This window comes from Dipodomys merriami, unplaced genomic scaffold (assembly GCF_024711535.1).
Source record: "Dipodomys merriami isolate MVZ:Mamm:240054 unplaced genomic scaffold, mDipMer1.0.p SCAF_22, whole genome shotgun sequence".
Lineage (NCBI taxonomy): Eukaryota > Metazoa > Chordata > Mammalia > Rodentia > Heteromyidae > Dipodomys > Dipodomys merriami.
The window spans coordinates 18,750,472-18,768,042 of record NW_027203604.1 but is presented as its reverse complement, the minus strand read 5'-3'; the positions used below and the strand labels follow the sequence as shown (position 1 = coordinate 18,768,042).

Below are 17,571 nucleotides of genomic sequence, written 5' to 3'. Positions count from 1 at the left end.
TGAGTCCGATTCTCGGGAGGTCATGGCACCCTCAGAGGCCAGGGCTGGGGGTGGCGGGCCCCGCGTTGCTGGTCACCCGGAGGCTGCGGCCTGGGACGGGGAGGGTGGCGGCCTTGCGCCTGGCCGCCCGCGCCGCAGCTGCCCTGCCTGCCCGCCCGCCCTGCCCGCAGCTTTAACCGCATCGACATCCCGCCTTACGAGTCGTTCGAGAAGCTGTACGAGAAGCTGCTGACGGCCGTGGAGGAGACGTGCGGCTTCGCCGTGGAGTGAGCGCGGCCGGCGCCTGTGAGCACGCAGCGGAGGCGGACGCGGACCGCCGGGGAGAGGCCCCGCACCCTCCCCTCGCCTTCCTCCATCGCCATCCAGTACAGCGCAGCAGGTCTCGCCTCGGCCTCGGCCTCGGCCTCGTGAAGAGAGCTGTGAGGAGAGCTGAGGCGGCGGCGGCGGCAGGGGGGAGGCCCGCCCGCCCGCGAGTCAGGCTGCGCCACCCGCCCGCGGCCACGTGGGACAGCGCAGACCAGACCAGAGCGCCGGCCCGCGCGGGTGGCAGCACCGGGCACCGGCCGCCCCGCTGCCCGCGTCCGGCTGTCCCCGCACACGGCCGCCCACCGAGCGTGCGCGAGCGGCGGCGCTGACCACCCTGCCGGGCGCGGCCCGCAGCCTCACTCCACTCACGTTCCTGCCTTGCCCTGTGGGCAGCGACGAGGGGACCCGCCGGCACCCCCGCCCCGCCCGCCCGCCCGCGCAGCCCTGCGCCCGGACGCTCTGCTGCGTCCCGCGCGCCGCGGGGCCTGGCGGGCCTGCCTGTCCACCCACCGCCACCGCCCGCCCGTGAGCTTCAGGGGCGCGGCCGCACTCAGGGATGCAGCGAACCCCGCGCAGCCTCGGCCACGGGGGACCGCGGCGCCCACCGAGACCCTGCCCCATGCGGGTGCGGCCCCACGCGCCTGGCCACGCGGCCGCCGAGGCCTTCCTGAAACATAGTATGGATTTTAAAAATCGGTTTATTTTTGTTTCTCAACCACTTTATAATGTATTTTTAATTTATTTTGTAACGTCGTGTTGGGAGTGCTGCTAGCCCCGCCCGCCCGCCGCGGCGGGGGAGCGGGAGCCGCGGGAGCGTCGCATCGCATCGCATCGCGGGCGCGGGCGGCGGGCGGGCGCGGCCGGGTCCATTTTGTTACACATGCAATAAACTCACGATCACGTGCGGCGTTGTCTGGCATGGCGGCTTTTGTTGCGGCGTTCGTTCGTTCTGCCTGGTCGCTGCTGCAGCGCGTGGAGCCCTCCATCGCCGCCTCTGCGGCCTGGGGTGGACGAGATCCTGATTGAGCCCCAGCGCGGTTTTCTCCGCCTCCTCCTCCTCTCGCCCCACGCGCTCCGCCTTCCGAGCAGCCAGTCTGCTTTCTGCCCCACCGCGCACCAGTTCATCCGGGCTGTGCGCCGTTCTCCCTGTGCTTTCAGCCGCAGGCTCTCTGGGTCCCCTCGCGTGTTTGCTGAGGTTCCGCCGAGGTTCTGCGTTGGCTCCCGTTTCCCGTCGGGCACGTCTTCCTTGGCGCATGCTCTTTCAGCATGTTTCGGGAAATGGTTTCCTGTCTTGGTCTGGTAAGTCTGTGCCGTGTGCACTTTCCTCTTGCTTGGGCTGCGGTAGGGTTTTGTTGTTAGAAATGGACCCCGACTCTCTGCCTTACTGGGCGACACCCTTCTGGGCCCTGCTGTGTGCTGCCGGGCCTCTGGGGCAGACCATGGTGGTTTCCCAGGTGCTCGAGGCCCTTGTGCCAGGCAGGTCCTGGCTGGGCCTCCGCTCAGCCCCTGGGCGCTCAGCCGACGCCACGGCCCAGCCATGGTGGGCGCCGGCGGCCCCGCACATTCCTTTGGGCCTCTATTCCCGTCAGCACCCGGAGTGTTCTCCGGTCTGGGTGCCATGGCTGGACTCGGAAGGCATGCGCGACAGTGCCTTGCCCGCCCTGTCTGCTCCAGCACCGGGAGACAAGACTCTCCCACTCAGCGAGGCCCTGCCTGACTTGGGTCAAGTCTCCTCCCAGCCGCGCCATTCCCGAACCCCACGGGTGAGGCTGGCAGGACGGCACGGGCTTTGCTTCGGGGATCCCCCGCTCGGGCCAGGGGTGAGAAGGAGGTGGCCACACAGCAGCAGGCACCACGCAAACCCCTTTATAAAATATTTATTCTAAAAAACAATCACACTGTACAAATTCTGATAGAGCGCTCTCAAAGCCAGGTTATAAAAACGTGAACGGAGAGCCGCGGGGCGCGCGCGCCACAGGCTCTTCTTAAATTAGGAGGGGGATCGATCCGGGCACACTGATCACGAGGTCTACAGGGCTCGAGGGGGGCCACGCGCAGCGCGGGGGAGGCGGGGCGTGGGGAGGCGGGGCTGAGCGCAGCCGGCCCCGCCCTGCAGCTGCACCCAGCACCCCTGCCTCACCTGCGGGAGTGCGCGTGGGGAGAGGCCCACCCCACGGAGAGCACCATTAAAAAGACTTACTCGGCTGAGCCGAGAACCGGGTCCTTAAAAAGCCATGTGTGGGCAGGGCGCTGGGGGAGGCTCAGCCCGCCCACATGGCTCCGGGGTTCCACTCAAAGCCACCGGCGGGCGTGGGGTCACAGCCACGGATGCCAGGCGGGATCCATGCGGCAGAGGTTATCCAGGCTGTTGGCCGCGGCCACCAGAGTGTTCACCTTGCTCTCGCCGCCCTCAAACTGTGCCAGGTTGTGCAGGCGCGTGACAATGGCGGTGACGGCCTTCTGCACGAGTGACACAAGCTGCTGGCCATCCATGTTCTCAGGCTGGCCGGCGGCCGAAAGTGGCGACGACGTGTCCTCCTGCGTCTTCTTGTGCCACGCGATCACCTCATCGCGGAGCACCGTCTTCAGGATGCCATCCACCTGCGTGGCAGGGCGGGAAGCAGTCAGGACTCGGTGCCCCACACCCTGACAGGGGGGGCAGGGGGTGCCCCTCCCTTCTGGCCTGAGAGTGCAGGAAGCCTCCACCCCCATTAGGAACCAGGGAGTGGTGAGCAGGAGCCCGGGGTCCCCTCCACCCCAGTGCCTGGACTCCATGGGAAGGGAGGGGGAGCATGGAGAACAGTGAGGACATGGCACTCAGCGCCAGAGTGGCAGCCACGAGCGCAGTGCCATTCCAGGACAGGGCCGCTGAGGTCTGCTGGGGACGTCTGGGATCAGGGGCACCCCACAGTGCTGAGGACTGCCATTTAAGTTAAGGACCACAAAGGTCTGAACTCAAGGCCTCACACTGGCTGGGCAGGCACTGCAGCACTGAAGCATACCTCCAGCTGTTTCTGCCCTGGCTCCCTCTGAGACAGAGTCTCCTGCCAAGGTGGACCTTAATCTGCCTGTTTCAGCCTTCACTCACAGAAGCAATACTCAGTCCAGACAGTCTCCTGAGCTTCCCGGCCTGGGGTGGCCCCAAACCACAATCTCAACTTCAGCTTCCCACAAACATGATGCGAGGTGGCCACCTGAGTCCCACAGGCCTCACAAGGGGCCTTACAAACACAGGCCCAGGCTGGGCTGGCCTAGATACACCATCCTCCCAAATAGCTAAAATTACAGTGTGCAGCAGCCCGGGACAGCCCTAAATGGGACACTGCTACCTGAACAAGAACTTGCCATGAGGCAGCTAACTTGACATCTGCATTACAATAAGGAGCAGGCTTCGCTGGGGGTGGAGTATGGGGTCCAGGTTTGATCCCAGCACACAAAAAAACCCCAAAAAACAAAACCAAAAACCACTTTGCCAGAGGTGATGGTTCCTACCTGTAATGTCAGCTACTTAGGAGGTGGTTACCAGAAGGGTCACAGTTAGGGCTAACTCTAAACCAGTCAAAAGCAAACAAGAGCCCATCTCAACCTAAACTAGGTAGGGGGTGTGCCTCTGTCATCTCATAGGAGGATCATCATAGTCCAAGCTAGTCTAGGCAAAAACATTAAGAAGGCTCTATTTGAAAGAAAATAGCAACAAAAGCAGAATGACAAAAGGGTAGGTGTGGCTCAAGTGGTGAAGCCTTCAGTTCAAGCCTCAGCACTTCCCTTTTCAGGTCATTAAAAATGAGAATATGCCCCCGAAAATCCTAGCTACTCAGGAGGCTGAGATCTAAGGATTGCAGCTCAAAGCCAGCCCAGGCAGGAAAGTGGGTGAGACATCTAACGAAACACTAGAAAACTGGAAGTGGTGCTGAGCTGTGGCTCAAGTGGTACAGCGCTAGTCTTGAGTAAAAAAGCCCAGAGAGTGCCCAGGCTCTCTCTCAAGCCCCATGATTGACAAAATAAATAAGTTGAGAGTGCATGCAATGTATGGATAAGCATTCATGCAATTTAAAAACAGGTCTGAGTACATGTTGCTCCAAATCAATTCCTGATGCCTTCTCGAAGTGCAAATTGCTGTCCAGGAAGGAACCGCATTCTCAAAGTGGCTCCTCTGGCTCAATCCCAGGCGGTCACCCTCCCTCCCCACCCCGACCCTGGGTCCCAGGGCCCCTGGCTGCAGACCCAGCCACCCCGACTGTGGCTCTGCAAATGCCGCCCTAGGAGCACAGCAAAGGGAGCGGCCCCATAGGACTCCTGAGCCCTAGGGCAGTGACCAACCTCAGTCAGTGGCCACCGAGGTCAGAGGCAGGTTGTGCATTTGAACCTGTAATCCGAGAGTGAGGGCCCAGAGACCCACCTTGAAGTTGGGCTGAGCGAAGCAGCGGGCCACGGCAATCATGGAGGCAGTGAGCGGGCCCGAAACGCCGATGGTGGTGAGGAACTCGGAGATGTTGGGGGTGAGGCGGAACGGGACGGGACGGTTGGCGTCCAGGTCCCCAGTGGCGTCGTTGATGTCAAATCTGAAGTAGGCGACATTCAGCTTGCCGGTGTCCTGCGTGGGGGGAGGGGTGTGTGTGTGAAATGCCTCAGTGACCCGGAGCGGGGGTGCGGCTGGGGAGCAGCGCTGCACTACCTGAGCAATCTGCAGCATCTCGGGGTTGAGGCGGTTGAGGTGCAGCACGAACTCGGCAAAGCCAATGAGTGCCAGCTGGATGGTGAACATCTTCCGGAAGGTCCAGTAGTCAGTGGCATTGGGCAGTGCGTGCAGTGCCCACTCCTTCAGCATGCTACGGGGCACCATGTTGCCCTGCACCTCCTTCAGGATGTCCCGCAGGACCTGCAAGACACGGCGCCGGCCCCACGCTGGTCATGAGCCTCGCATGCATGCGAGGGTGACAGTGACATGCCCCCCACGTACCCCACACGGCCCCGGACGTGTCCTCGAGCTAAGGGCAGGGGTGCGCAGGCAGGCGGGGTGCGGCCTGTCCTTGCACCATGCTCCTGCTCAGGCGAAGCAAACAGCTGGTCTCGTGTGTTTCAGGGTCTGCCGCGTTTTGGGTTTAGAAGTTCAGTGTCTGAGGCTGGGACATGGTGAAGCCTGGCGCCTCCAGAGCTGCCAGCGTGCTGTGCTAGCCCATCAGGAGAAAGGGAGAGCCGGCTCACTGCCCCAAAGGGGGAAGGGGGAGCCCTGTCCCCTGTGCCCTCTACCTGGTGGCTGGCCTGGGTCCCCCGCGCCTGCACCGTGGCCAGCCTGTCGTAGTAGCGGGAAATGGGGTTGTCGTGCTCGATGCCCTTCTTGGCACAGCGCTGCTTGTAGATCTCCACGAGGGACAGTGAGGAGGGGTTGTCTTCCACCAGGCGCATCTGCGGGGACACAGCCACCACCCGCGGCACTGGGGCAGGGCATGGAGGGACACCGGTCAGCACTGGACCCACTAGCCCGGCTCAGCAGCCACCCCCGCAGCTGCCACTGGCGCCCGTTCTCCATGAGGTCTCCACCACACGCGCATGCAAGCAGCCTTCGCCATTCCTGAGGACTGAGCCCACAGCACCCACCCACATCCCTCCACCCCTGCCTTCCACAGCCACAAAGGCTGGGTCCAGCTCTGCAGTTACTCCCTGTGGCCTAGGGCTCCAATGTCACAGCTCGTGCACTTCATCCGTGCCCAGTGACCAACACCCCTCTCTGGCCATCTCAAGCCCCCACCCAGCTGACAGAAGGCGAGCAGAGCGCGCCAGTGGGGCACCTGAAGACGGACCTCTGTGGCCTCCCCGCCACTCGCGGCCGCCCAGGCTGCTGCTACCAACCATTCCCAAGATGACGCTGGACCATCACGGAGCGCCACCATGGCCAGGGGTGCTGGCACAGACATCACTATATGCCTGTGCGGGGGACACCACACAGGACGCTGCACACATGCTCATGCGCACAGCGAGGACGCGCTGCGGGCTGCCCTCAGACTCTTTCCTGAACCTTATTTTGAGATGTTAACATTTATAGCCAGCACTGGGCGCCAGTGGCTCACACCTGTCATCCTAGCTACTCCGGAGGCTGAGATCTGAGGATTGAGGTTCAAAGCCAGCCCAGGCAGGAAAGTCGGTGAAACTCTGATCTCTAACTACCAGAAAACCGTCAGTGACATTGTGGCTCAAGTGGTAGAGCGCTCACCTTGAGCTGAGGGACAGCGCCCTGGCCCACAGTTCAAGCCCCACGACCAACAAAACAAAAACAAAAACCATAAAACACCACATTTACAGTCAGGTAACAAACACCTGTAATCTCGCACTCAAAAAGCTGAGGCAGGAAAATCTGGAGTTTCAGGCCTGCCTGGCATATAGGAGGTCCCGTCTCCAAGAACAAAGGGACGGTGCGGGTTCTTCCACCCATCTATGCTCGTGACAGAGTCCACTAGGATTAGACAGGAAGACATCGCAGCGCTCCAGACTGACTTGGGGCCAGGGTATCGTGAGCCACCGTGCCTGCGCCCCCTGCACAGCACAAGCTCAGCCAGGACTCGGGTCCAGGAGAGGGGGTGCGTGCATACCTGTGAAGAACAGGTGTCTCTTGGTGGTCTCCTTCCTCTTCTCCAGGCAGGGATTGAGCAGGCGCAGGAGCTGCAGCACGCGCTCCTCACGCCGCGACTCGGTGAGGCACGCATCATTCATCACCAGGTACGGGTAAATCTTGCCATTGTGACCGCGGATATACAGCCGGCGTGCCGCTGTGTTGTGCTTCTGCACGATCTCCACCCGCGGCATGAACCTGCCACAAGGAAGCAGGAGATGAGCGGCACATCTCGCCCATGTCTCCACCTTGCTTGGGGAGACCACCGTTTGGAGCCGAGGTCAGCTGATCCGGCAGTGGGCTGGCAGCGAGGGGCACAGCACCCACCACCCGCCGCCTCATCAGCATCTGCCCGTGGCCTGTGCTCAGTGAGCCGCGCCAGGCCGGCACACTCACCGAGCAATCTTGATGTAATAGTGCGTGGGCTTGGGCATGAGGAACTCGCCGGGGATCTCCACCTCTGCCGTCTGCGCCGAGAAGTTGCTGAGGAAGCGGCACTTCTCCTCAATGAGGAAGAACTTGGGCAGCTGCTTGGTTTTAGCCTCCAAGATTTTGATCCACTTTTTCAACTTTGAAATGAGATTGTGAAGCTTCATGGAGCCTGGAACGCTAAAATCAAAGTCTGCAAGATAAAAAACATGGCTGGAAAGAGTTGCGACACGCAGGTGATAGCTAAGCCCCTGCAAGACCACTACCCAGCTGCGGCGGCTCGGCGGCCTGCTAGCGGGATGAAAGCCCCAGCTGCACAGGTCCGGGGAGGGCTGCCTCAGCACACAGGGTGCCGAGCCTCACTTTTTCCTTTGGGGTCCTGAAGCCAGCTGAGGTTCTGGATCTGATACAGGGGGGCGGGCCTGAGCCACACCGAGGCCAAGCCTGCCCGCGCTCCACTGTGCACATGTTCCATGTCATGCGCCACCATCATGGCGCAGTATTCCCTCCGCCTCCCCCAGTGGCAGCCGTGGTTCCATTGTTTTCTCGTTTTGGGGCAAAGGGGGAGACAGTAGCTAAACCCAGGGCCTGGGGCACGCTAACGAGTGGTCTACTTTGGAGCAGCACCTCAGCCCTGGCTTTCCCCAGCAATTCTCATGGGTTACAATTTCAAAGCCCCAGAGGCCAGCAGTCGGCAGAGCAGAGGCAGGATAGAGGGCCCCCGGCGCCTCTGGCTCATCCGCAGTGCTCCAGGGAGCCCGCTCTGCGATTCCTTTCTCAAACTTTTATTTACAACCTGTACAGTTCCTTAACAGGTTGCAAAGAAACACATAGGAAGTCCCAGGCATACCCCCCCTTCTGCCCTCCCTCCTATGCCCGCATCCGGTGCCAGCACAGAACAGAGCAGGACCAGCAGTGCCCGGGACACAGCTCGCTGGGCAGATTCACATTCTGCCAGTTAGATGTGCACTGTGAGTGTGGGGACAGTGTCCACGAGGAACCCTAAGCCACCATCACTAAAGCAGCTCAAGTGTGGACAGGTGCAATGGCTCATGCCTGTAATCCCAGCTACTTGGGAGGTGGAGATCAAGAGAATCACAGTTCAAGCCCATCCTGAGCAAAAAGTGAGCAAGACTTCATCTCAATCAATAAAAAGCTGAGCACAGTGAGACAAATCTGTCAAGCTAGCTATGTAGGACGTATGAAGAGAAGATCACAGGCCAGGCCACGCCAAAACTCCACAGAAAAGTAACTAAAGCAAAAAGAGTACAAGCATGGAGGCCCCGAGTTGAAGAAACAAAAGAAAACAGGAATTCAACTGTGCTCTGTGTCCTCAGACTCCGCTGGCCCCCTTTGCAGCCCCCTTCCTTCCGCCACACCTTCCTCCTCCAGTACTGCATGTCCCCACCTCTGCACTGCTCACGTGCGATGCATCAACAAGGCTCACACTAGACTGGCCCTCCCAGCAGCCCCAGCTGAGGCTCAGCGAAACACATTCCCCCCGGCCACCACTGCTGCCACCAAGGGGACTGGAGGGGGGGTGGTCTAAGTAAGCACAGGCCTCTGCCCAGCTCTTACACCAAACCTCACTCATGAGCACACAGAAGCACCCTGGAAGTTTCTCCCGCCTCTCGGAGGACAGGTGGGTGGCGCGTGGAGCAGCTCCTAGCCGCGTGCGTGCAGACGGGTGGGAATCCTCGGGAGCTCATTTCTCCGAGTTGCAGGTACTCTGCCCCACATGTAATGTCCTACTCACGTGACATTTGGTATAATGACTGGATTTCAAGGAAGATCCTGAATGCTACTGACTTCATGGGGCTTGAACTCAGGGCCTGGGCACTGTCCCTGAGCTCTTTTGCTTAACTAGTGCTTCACCATAGTTCTACTTCTGGTTTCCTGGTGGTTCACGGGAGGTAAGAACCTCATGGACATTTCTGCCTGGGCTGGCTTTGAACCATGACCCTCAGGTCTCAGCCTCCTGCGTGGCTAGGATTATGGGTGTGAGTCAGCAGTGCCCAGCCACTTACTTTCAGTTAAAATAGCATGGAGTCTAGAAACCCTTTATCTCAGAGAAGGGTGGAGGTCTACACGATGACAAAAGATTGTTGGCACTAAATTTAGGTGCAGACATGGGTCGTGTGTCACCTGCTCTTTTTTCATGATAGGGTCTCATTCTTTAGCCCAAGGGAGCCCTGAACTCTGACTCTGGATCTCCCTGCCTCTGCCTCTCAAGGACTGGATTACAGGCACATACGACCATGCCTGGCTTTAACACTCTATTTTCAAATCAACCTTTCCTCAGTCTAAGTCCACTGTGGACGTGTAAGGCTGAGGTGGGTCATTCATTCTGCTCTCAGCGCCCGCCTTGCACGTGGGCGTCAGCACATGGCCACGCAGCCCCACTGCCAGTCACATGGCTCAGAGGAGCCACGGCTGCACTGGAGGTGCGCGTCAGTCAGTGGGGTTTGCTGTCACGTTATTTCAATGCCCCTCCTCTCCGGACTCTCACACATTGAGTCTTGGAAGCAAAGGCTTAGTGCGTCAGTGAGTAAGCCGTGTTTTAGCATACAGTGGAGTGGCGTTTCTTTGACTCTGGGCAGTGTGGAGGGAGGGTGGCGCGCCCATCTGTGCACGGGGCGCTGCAGACCCGCGCCGAGGGCACTCTCCTTCCCCTCACACCGAGCAACGAGAGGCAACAGTCATGGAAATGGTCCTCACCCCCTCCCCGGTCCTTTGGCCACAGTGTCCCTGGCTATTCTGTCCTCTACCTGCACTGACCAAGTGAGGGAAAGTATGGGGCTCCGAGCTGAGCCGCAAATCCCGACTGCACAGTCACGGCTGGCCTGGAAGAGAACAGCGTGAAGGTACGGCATGTGTCCAGAGGAAAAAGCAGCGCAGGGAGGTACGCGGCTTACCTGTTGTGAACTGGCTTTTCAGCTTCTGAAAAACGGGGTCCTGGGCTGTGGCCTGCGCGCGGCGGGCCAGTGACTCGGAGGCCGCGCTGGAGAACATGGTAGACACATTGGACACGTTCTCCAGGCCCACCCCAAATGTGCTCACCAACTTCTTGACAAAATTCAGGGTGTGGGGGGTGATTTTGGCGTCAGACACTGCTCCACTTTTCTCAAAGGCGACCGAGTAGCATTTGGCCAGGCCTTGCTGCAACTGCCTGAGCACCTGGTGGGAGAGAGGCCAGGGGATCAGCCAGCTGTGTGAGCACCTGGCGGGAAAGAGGCTGGCCATCACGCGCTGGGACTCCCTCCAGGTTCACTTTAGAATGCTCATCTGCGTGGACCACACCCAGTCATGGGCACCTGGACCAACAACAGGAAACAGAGCCTTTTCACGATCCACATCCCCACCTGCTGTCCAACCATGGAAAACCTTGTTTCCAGCAGCTGTCCTGTTCCCATAGCACATGTATGTGCGTGCCCACAAAGCCTCCAGGCCCACCTCCAGCTGGCCTGGCAGTCATGTGCGCTATTTCATTGCCAGTTTAAGCAGAGACTGCCAGGAAGAAGGATTGCACTGAAGGATACAGAGGCAGAAGTGATGTGCGCAGCCGCAGCTGCGCATGCCCGCCCTCCCCTCATTCACTCAAGGCTCTCGTCAGCAATGGCTGCAGGGCTGATGGTCACTCCACCCTACGCCTTCGCCCCACATGGTTGAGGCTGAACTAGTGTACAAGCCTGGCCATTGTTACAGTCCACAGCTAACAGGCAATGACCACGCAGCTGAAGTTAAAGACAACATGGCTATGAAGTATCCAGCAGGACCTGTGCTCTCCACGGCCGAGATCCCAGAGGTACATGAGCATACCTCCTCGTGCCAGTTCTCTCGGAACCAGACCATCTGATCCACGATGCCTTCGAGAGAGGACAGCAGGGTGGGGTGCAGCTCCCGCTGCATGTGCATGATTCGGCTGCAGCGCCACATGGGGGCCGTGGCTCTTATGGGCCCTGGATCTGATGCAGAATGGGACTGGTTACCCACTGAACTGGGCTGCTGCTGTCCAGAATCTGAGAGCAACACACACAACGCCAATGTCAGCGCATAGCGAGCAACACCGAGCCGAGAGCTCTACAGGACCCACTGGCACAAAGAACGTGGGCTCCTGCTGCTGTGGGAGACCACTGACGGAGACCGTGTACCCAAGGCCACGGAGGGGGTGCCCTGGTTCTGGCCAGTGGTGGGGGAGGGGTGCAAGAGTGCAACATCGACTCTGTGCTTCCACATGGACCCCCCCCCCTCGAGTGTCCAGGCGAGGGCGGCCCTGAGCACCACTTGCATTCTACACTTCCTAGAAGCTCCAATGCTTTAAAACGAAAATTTGGAAAACTTATTTCACAATGCATTCCTAGGGACTCTCGGAAAAACCCAACCATACTTGTAAGATGACATTTTTGAAATATTTTCTCAATGAGAAATACATTGCAGAACTCTTTATGCCATTTTCCGGATGCAGCTCTCTATACTTATTTTTGAGATTAAAAATAAAACGTTAATTTTCAAGTAAGCAAGACATCCCAACCGCGTCTTCCTAAGGAAGATGTGTAACAGCACTGAAGGCTGCGGCTTGGTGCGGGCTCATGTCTGCACTCCAGCGAACAACAAATATGAGACAATTCTTTCCTTGTTTGCAAAGTAACATGCTTTATAGATTCAAATTCTTACATTTTTAGTCCTCCCCCTAGCCCTGGCCCTACCAGTAGGGACTGGGCTCTAGGTCTCTAAGCACTTAGTCACTTGAGCCACCATCCTGCCTGTACATTCTTTTCTGCTAGTCTCTCACTTTTGTCTGGGCTGGCCTGGGACCATCACAAAGGATGAACCTTCAGGGCCCAGATAGCCAGCCTCAGCTGAGACATACCACTCTTGTAGCGCTCCCGTTGTTCTATTTTCAAGGTCAGGTAGAGAGTCCGGATTGGAAAGTAGACAGCTTGGGGGTAGACTCGTCCAACCTGATCAGAGACAAGAAGGTGTGAACACACAGCTCCCCTGCATACTGTGGGCAAAGACAACTCGTACCAAGAATAACCAATGACGAGTAAAAAATGGGCTTCTGGTCTGCAGCTGGACCGAAGGACTAATTACTATGCCACAGACTGAAAATATGAGGCTGGATTACATAGCTGGTAAATATCGTTACTAGCTTTCAAAGACTCCAGACAAATCAACAAGTGCATTTCACCCACTCCACCCAGGGTAATTTGCTCAAGCAGAGAAACTACACTTTCATTTTATTCAGTAAATCTGAGGAAGGCTAGGACAACCCATCCCAGATCTTGTTCAAATAAAAGAACCATAAAACTAGGTAATTTATATTTCTATTAGGTACAATTCATTGCAAACAGTAAACTAAATTGGTTAGCGCCATCACCAGGTAACTTCCATTCTGGAGAACTGTAGGAAGGAGAGATTGTCAGACATCTATTGAAGATACGAAACACCAGTGCTACCAAGTGAAAGCCAGTGGCTGAGTGGACATTATTGTCTTACTCAGAACCTTCCAGAAGGATCCTAGTAGGAAAAGGGGGAGGGGGAAGGGAGAGGATGTGGTGTGTGTGCTGACAGGTAAATTCGAAGCAGAATGTCAGGACAGAACAGTAAAACCACAATGGAGAATGCTCACATGCACAGAGCAAGCCAAATGAGCATGGTGTATTTGGAATACGTATCTGCTCTATTACTCATCGATGAGATCATGTGACACGAATATAAAGCAAACAGGATAGTACAGTGCACCCTAGGCCTTAAGCCTCTACTGTTTTCATTCTTTTATCCCTTGATCTTTCTGCAGACAGACGCACCCTGGAACCATGCTCAAGGATTAGGAAAGGGACCTAGGTCTGCCCAGTTTCAGAACTAGCACAGGATAGAAAAGCAGATGCAAAATGCTGATCTGACTACTACCTCCTGCCCCCCATCGCCACCCTGCCATTCCATTTCACTTCTCAGGGCCCCAGCAATGTCACATCTTAAAAGGACTTCATTTCACTGGTATCCTATGTGGAAAGATGGGCAAGCAACAAAATTACCATTTTAACACTGTTATGCTTTATTCCCTATCTCATTTTAGCCCCTATAGGTTCTTCTGAAACTATTTTGCAGACAAAGTGTTGCTATATGGTCCAGGCTGGCCTGCCTCAGCCTCCTCAGGGCTAGGATTAGAGGTGTGTGTCACCACAGAGCTCAGCACTACCTTTTCTTGCTCTTCCTGTTGTGAGACATGGTCTCAGAGCTCAAGCTAGCCATGAGCTCACAAAGTGGCTCAGGCTTAAACTTTTTTTTTTGCCTGTCCTGAGGCTTGAACTCAGGGCCTGGGCTCTGTCCCCGAGCCTCTCTCTGCTCAAGGCTACACTTGAGCCACAGAGCCCCTTCCAGCTTTTTCTGTTTATGTGTTACTAAGGAATTGCCCAGGGCTCCATGCAAGCTAGGTGAGCACTCTACCACTAAGCCACATTTCCAGCTCTGACTGAGCTTCTGATGTGCCTGCACTAGCCTTCCAAGTGTGGGGATTACAAATATAATTGACAGCAGGTTCTCAGCTTGCAGCAGGTGGGCCATAGCCCATGCTCCTGGGAGTCTGAATCACAGGTATCAGAAGCATCAGATCCAGTTTCTCTCTGTGGTGCTGGGCATACCCTCAGGGCCTTGAGAATCTTTTCTCTTTTCCTTTTTTTTTTTTTTTTTTGGGGGGGGGGGTCTGGTCGTGGGGCCTTAACTCTGGGCCTGGGCACTGTCCCTCAGCTCTTCAGCTCAAGGCTAGCACTCTACCACTTGAGCCACAGCATCACTTCCGGCTTTTTTCTTTTTGCTTATGTGGTGCTGAGGAATCCAACCCAGGGCCTCATGCATGCAAGGCAAGCGCTCTACCACTGAGCCACCTTCCCAACCCCAGGCTTGAGAATCTTATGCAGAGTTACTGAAAAGTGCATGATACCTCCGCCCTTTTTAGTAATATTCATAGTTTATATTAAATGATAATCAAACATGTACAACTTGCCATCTCTTGGTCCATTTTCAATACCTTAACTTTGGCTTTCTAGAATAATCAAAATGATTTTCTGCACAGAGGTGTCCAGTAGCGCCCACCTGGCTGATGAGGTTCAGAAGCAGCTTGCCCTCGGAGCCCACTAAGCAGGTGAGCAGCTGCGGGATCCAGGCCAGCCACTGGATGGGTGGCACCCCGATGCAGTACTTATCGACGGCATCTGCCAAAGTGTTCTTGTCGTCATCAAAACTCAAAAGCCACAGCACCTAGTGCAGAGGGAAAGTTCTATAACTGAAGCCCTCCATCAAGTTACTTTTTTTGGGGGGTCCGGTCATGGGGCCTGAACTCTGGGCCTGGGCGCTGTCCCTCAGCTCTTCAGCTCAAGGCTAGCACTCTACCACTTGAGCCATAGCGCCACTTCCGGCTTTTTTCTTTTTGCTTATGTGGTGCTGAGGAATCGAACCCAGGGCCTCAGGCATGCAAGGCAAGCGCTCTACCACTGAGCCACCTTCCCAGCCCTCAAGTCACTTTTTTCCAACTTAAAAATTTCAAGTAGATTGGCTTTGGTAGCCAGGCAGAAAAATAGCTGCCAGAGCACTTATATTATCACTAAACTTAATGCTGAAATCTTAGTTAAGTATAACCTCAAATGAGGATATCATTTTTCTCTCTAATAGCAATCACTAGTTGATCAAATGTGTTGGCTTTCAGTAAAGCAGTAACAGATGGCCAGGGCCGGCCAGCTCTGCTCTGCCCATTCATATATATGGCCTCATTCCGGCAAAAAAAAAAAAGCCAGCTTTTTGGTACAATTTTCATCATTCTGCAGCAGGTAACATGAGTCTGGTGTGTGAATTATAAGCAGTAGAAGCAGACAACTTCAGGTCAGGTAGTTTAGTCCCTTGTTTGGGTATCTATATTTGCTGTTAACTACATGGAATTCTAAACTCTCAAGCTTCAATCATAAAACAGGAATGACAACTGACTCCTACATTTTCTGCAAGCATTATTTCTGAGTTTATATGATCCTTGGGAAGAAGAAAGGAAGGAATACCAACTCAGAATGTCCACCTCAGGATCCTTCAAGACAAGTGCACACCCAACGCCCACCCTGCACTTGGGGAGCAGGCCTGGGGCACCAAACAGATCACCGGTGAGATGCCTCCGTCTGGCAGGTGTACGGGACACACTCCAGTGCCCTCTTCCGTGTTGGAGACAGTGTGACTCCATCTACAGCACTGGATATGGAGTCCAAAGAATCAGAATCTAGGCAAGGCTTTGCCTCCATTAAGGATGCCCAAGCCTCATTCACCAGCTATAACAAAACTGGGGAAAACACTTTGGAGAGTGATGGGAATCAGGGGTTAAGCATGAGATCAGGTCTCTGCCTACCACAGAATTAGTGCACTGCAGATAGACTTCTTTTACCCGCATGAGAGCATCAGGATCGACTTTGGTCAAAGCCGAGATATTTTGTCTCACCTTGGCTAGGTATTTCCTTGATTTGCTCTCATTCTGATGCCGACATGCATGCAGGTAACAGGTGATGGCAGACACCCCAAGATGCAGCTGCCGCTCCTTCACGAAGATGTTCTCCAGGTAGTCCCCCCACATGGCCCAGGCTTTCACCAGCACATCGTGCATCTGCACAGCAGCGGAAAAGGCTTTGTTGGCTTCCTCAGACCTGTGAGGAGACACAAAACCAAATGGTAATTCACATGGCATGAAATTAACTTTTTTTTTTTCCTACCAGTCCTGGGTTTGAACTCAGGGCCACCAGCACTAGCACCCAGCTGAAATTAGCCATTTCAAAATGAACATTCCAAGCTAGATATGGTGGTGCATGCCTGTAACCTCAGAACTCAGGAGGGTGAGGAAGCCTGGGCTTTATAGCCTGATCATGCCTTAAAGCAAGCAAAAAAGCAAAGAGAAGTAAATGTTCCAGAAGCATTCAGCACAGCCATATAGCCACCTCCTAAGCAGTCTCTGATTCCCACCAACTCAGGCACTGGCCACTGCCACTCTGGCTTCCGTGTCTATGGACTTATTCACTCTATATTGCACATAAACCCTGTCATATATTCTGTCATCTTTTGAGTGTTAGAACTTTATACTCCACTTTTCATATATACCAAGTTTTGGTTATTCCATTGGTGTTGTTTCCCTGTTTTAGCTATGGTGGCTTTTCTGGTGGACAGTCAATTTGAAACGGTTTTCCACAGAAGTAATACTATCACATCAGCAACGTAGGAGACATATCAAGAAAACTAGAGGGCTGGGAAGGTGGCTCAGTGGTAGAGCGCTTGCCTTGCAGGCAAGAGGCCCTGGGTTCGATTCCTCAGCACCACATAAGCAAAAAGAAAAAAGCCGGAAGTGGCACTGTGGCTCAAGTGGTAGAGCGCTAGCCTTGAGCTGAAGAGCTGAGGGACAGTGCCCAGGCCCAGAGTTCAGCCCCACGACCGGACCCCAAAAAAAAAAAAAAAAAAAGAAAAGAAAACTAGAGACCCATCTTATTCATGAATATAAACATTCCCAACAGCAACAAAACTATCCCACAGCAGCATCTGAAAAGGATTATTGACCAAGTGGGACTTAGCTAGCAACATGTGAGTGGTTAACCATTAAGAAAAAAAAAATCAGTGGCACATATTAACAGACGTAAATAATATCTCATCACTTCAACATTTTACTTAAGATTCTAGTTGAGACAAGTGGGCAAGAAATAAACGGTACCTTAGCTGGAAGATGCAAAAACTAGCTCTACTTGCAGATGCCATGATCTTATAGTACTCAGAGAACCCTACAGAGTCCACATAACACAACAAAAACTACCAGCAGAAATAAATTCAACAAAGTTGAAAAGTTTAAAATCGATACAGAAAACCGGTTAAAAGGGCTGGGAATGTGGCTTAGTGGTAGAGTGCTTGCCTAGCATGCATGAAGCCCTGGGTTCAATTCCTCAGTACCACATAAACAGAAAAAGCCAGAAGTGGTGCTGTGGCTCAAGTGGTACAGTACTACCCTTGAGCAAAAAAGACAGTGCCCAGACCCTGAGTTCAAGAGCCCTAGGACTGGCAAAGAAAGAAAAGATAATCAGCTGTATTTCTATGTATGAACAATTAAAAAACTGAGGTTATGAAAACTTACAGTAACAAGAGAATCTAAATATTTAAGAATGTAATACGTGCAAGGCTTTTAAATTGAAAAACAATTGCTTAATGAAACTAAAGATCTA

At 55.0% G+C, this 17,571-nt stretch overlaps 2 protein-coding genes across 12 annotated transcripts in view; one reads left to right on the top strand and one right to left on the bottom strand.

The window, feature by feature from the left end:
• The window catches only part of Smurf1 (SMAD specific E3 ubiquitin protein ligase 1), an 87,013-nt gene extending 85,803 nt beyond the window's left edge, over nucleotides 1–1,210 (top strand). For both annotated transcript variants that reach the window (XM_070033555.1, XM_070033554.1), the window contains exon 18: nucleotides 171–1,210. In XM_070033555.1, coding sequence (XP_069889656.1) covers nucleotides 171–270 — 100 coding nt within the window. In that variant the 3' untranslated portion in view covers nucleotides 271–1,210. The remainder of the gene's footprint in view (nucleotides 1–170) is intronic.
• Nucleotides 1,211–2,167: 957 nt separating this feature from the next.
• Nucleotides 2,168–17,571, bottom strand: part of Trrap (transformation/transcription domain associated protein) — a 101,761-nt gene continuing 86,357 nt past the window's right edge. For all 10 annotated transcript variants that reach the window (XM_070033544.1, XM_070033549.1, XM_070033545.1 and 7 more), the window contains 11 exons: nucleotides 15,819–16,020; nucleotides 14,438–14,602; nucleotides 12,213–12,303; nucleotides 11,162–11,361; nucleotides 10,258–10,519; nucleotides 7,310–7,535; nucleotides 6,894–7,111; nucleotides 5,557–5,741; nucleotides 4,982–5,185; nucleotides 4,706–4,900; nucleotides 2,168–2,907 (listed from right to left, as the gene is read on the bottom strand). In XM_070033544.1, coding sequence (XP_069889645.1) covers nucleotides 2,623–2,907; nucleotides 4,706–4,900; nucleotides 4,982–5,185; nucleotides 5,557–5,741; nucleotides 6,894–7,111; nucleotides 7,310–7,535; nucleotides 10,258–10,519; nucleotides 11,162–11,361; nucleotides 12,213–12,303; nucleotides 14,438–14,602; nucleotides 15,819–16,020 — 2,233 coding nt within the window. In that variant the 3' untranslated portion in view covers nucleotides 2,168–2,622. The remainder of the gene's footprint in view (nucleotides 2,908–4,705; nucleotides 4,901–4,981; nucleotides 5,186–5,556; nucleotides 5,742–6,893; nucleotides 7,112–7,309; nucleotides 7,536–10,257; nucleotides 10,520–11,161; nucleotides 11,362–12,212; nucleotides 12,304–14,437; nucleotides 14,603–15,818; nucleotides 16,021–17,571) is intronic.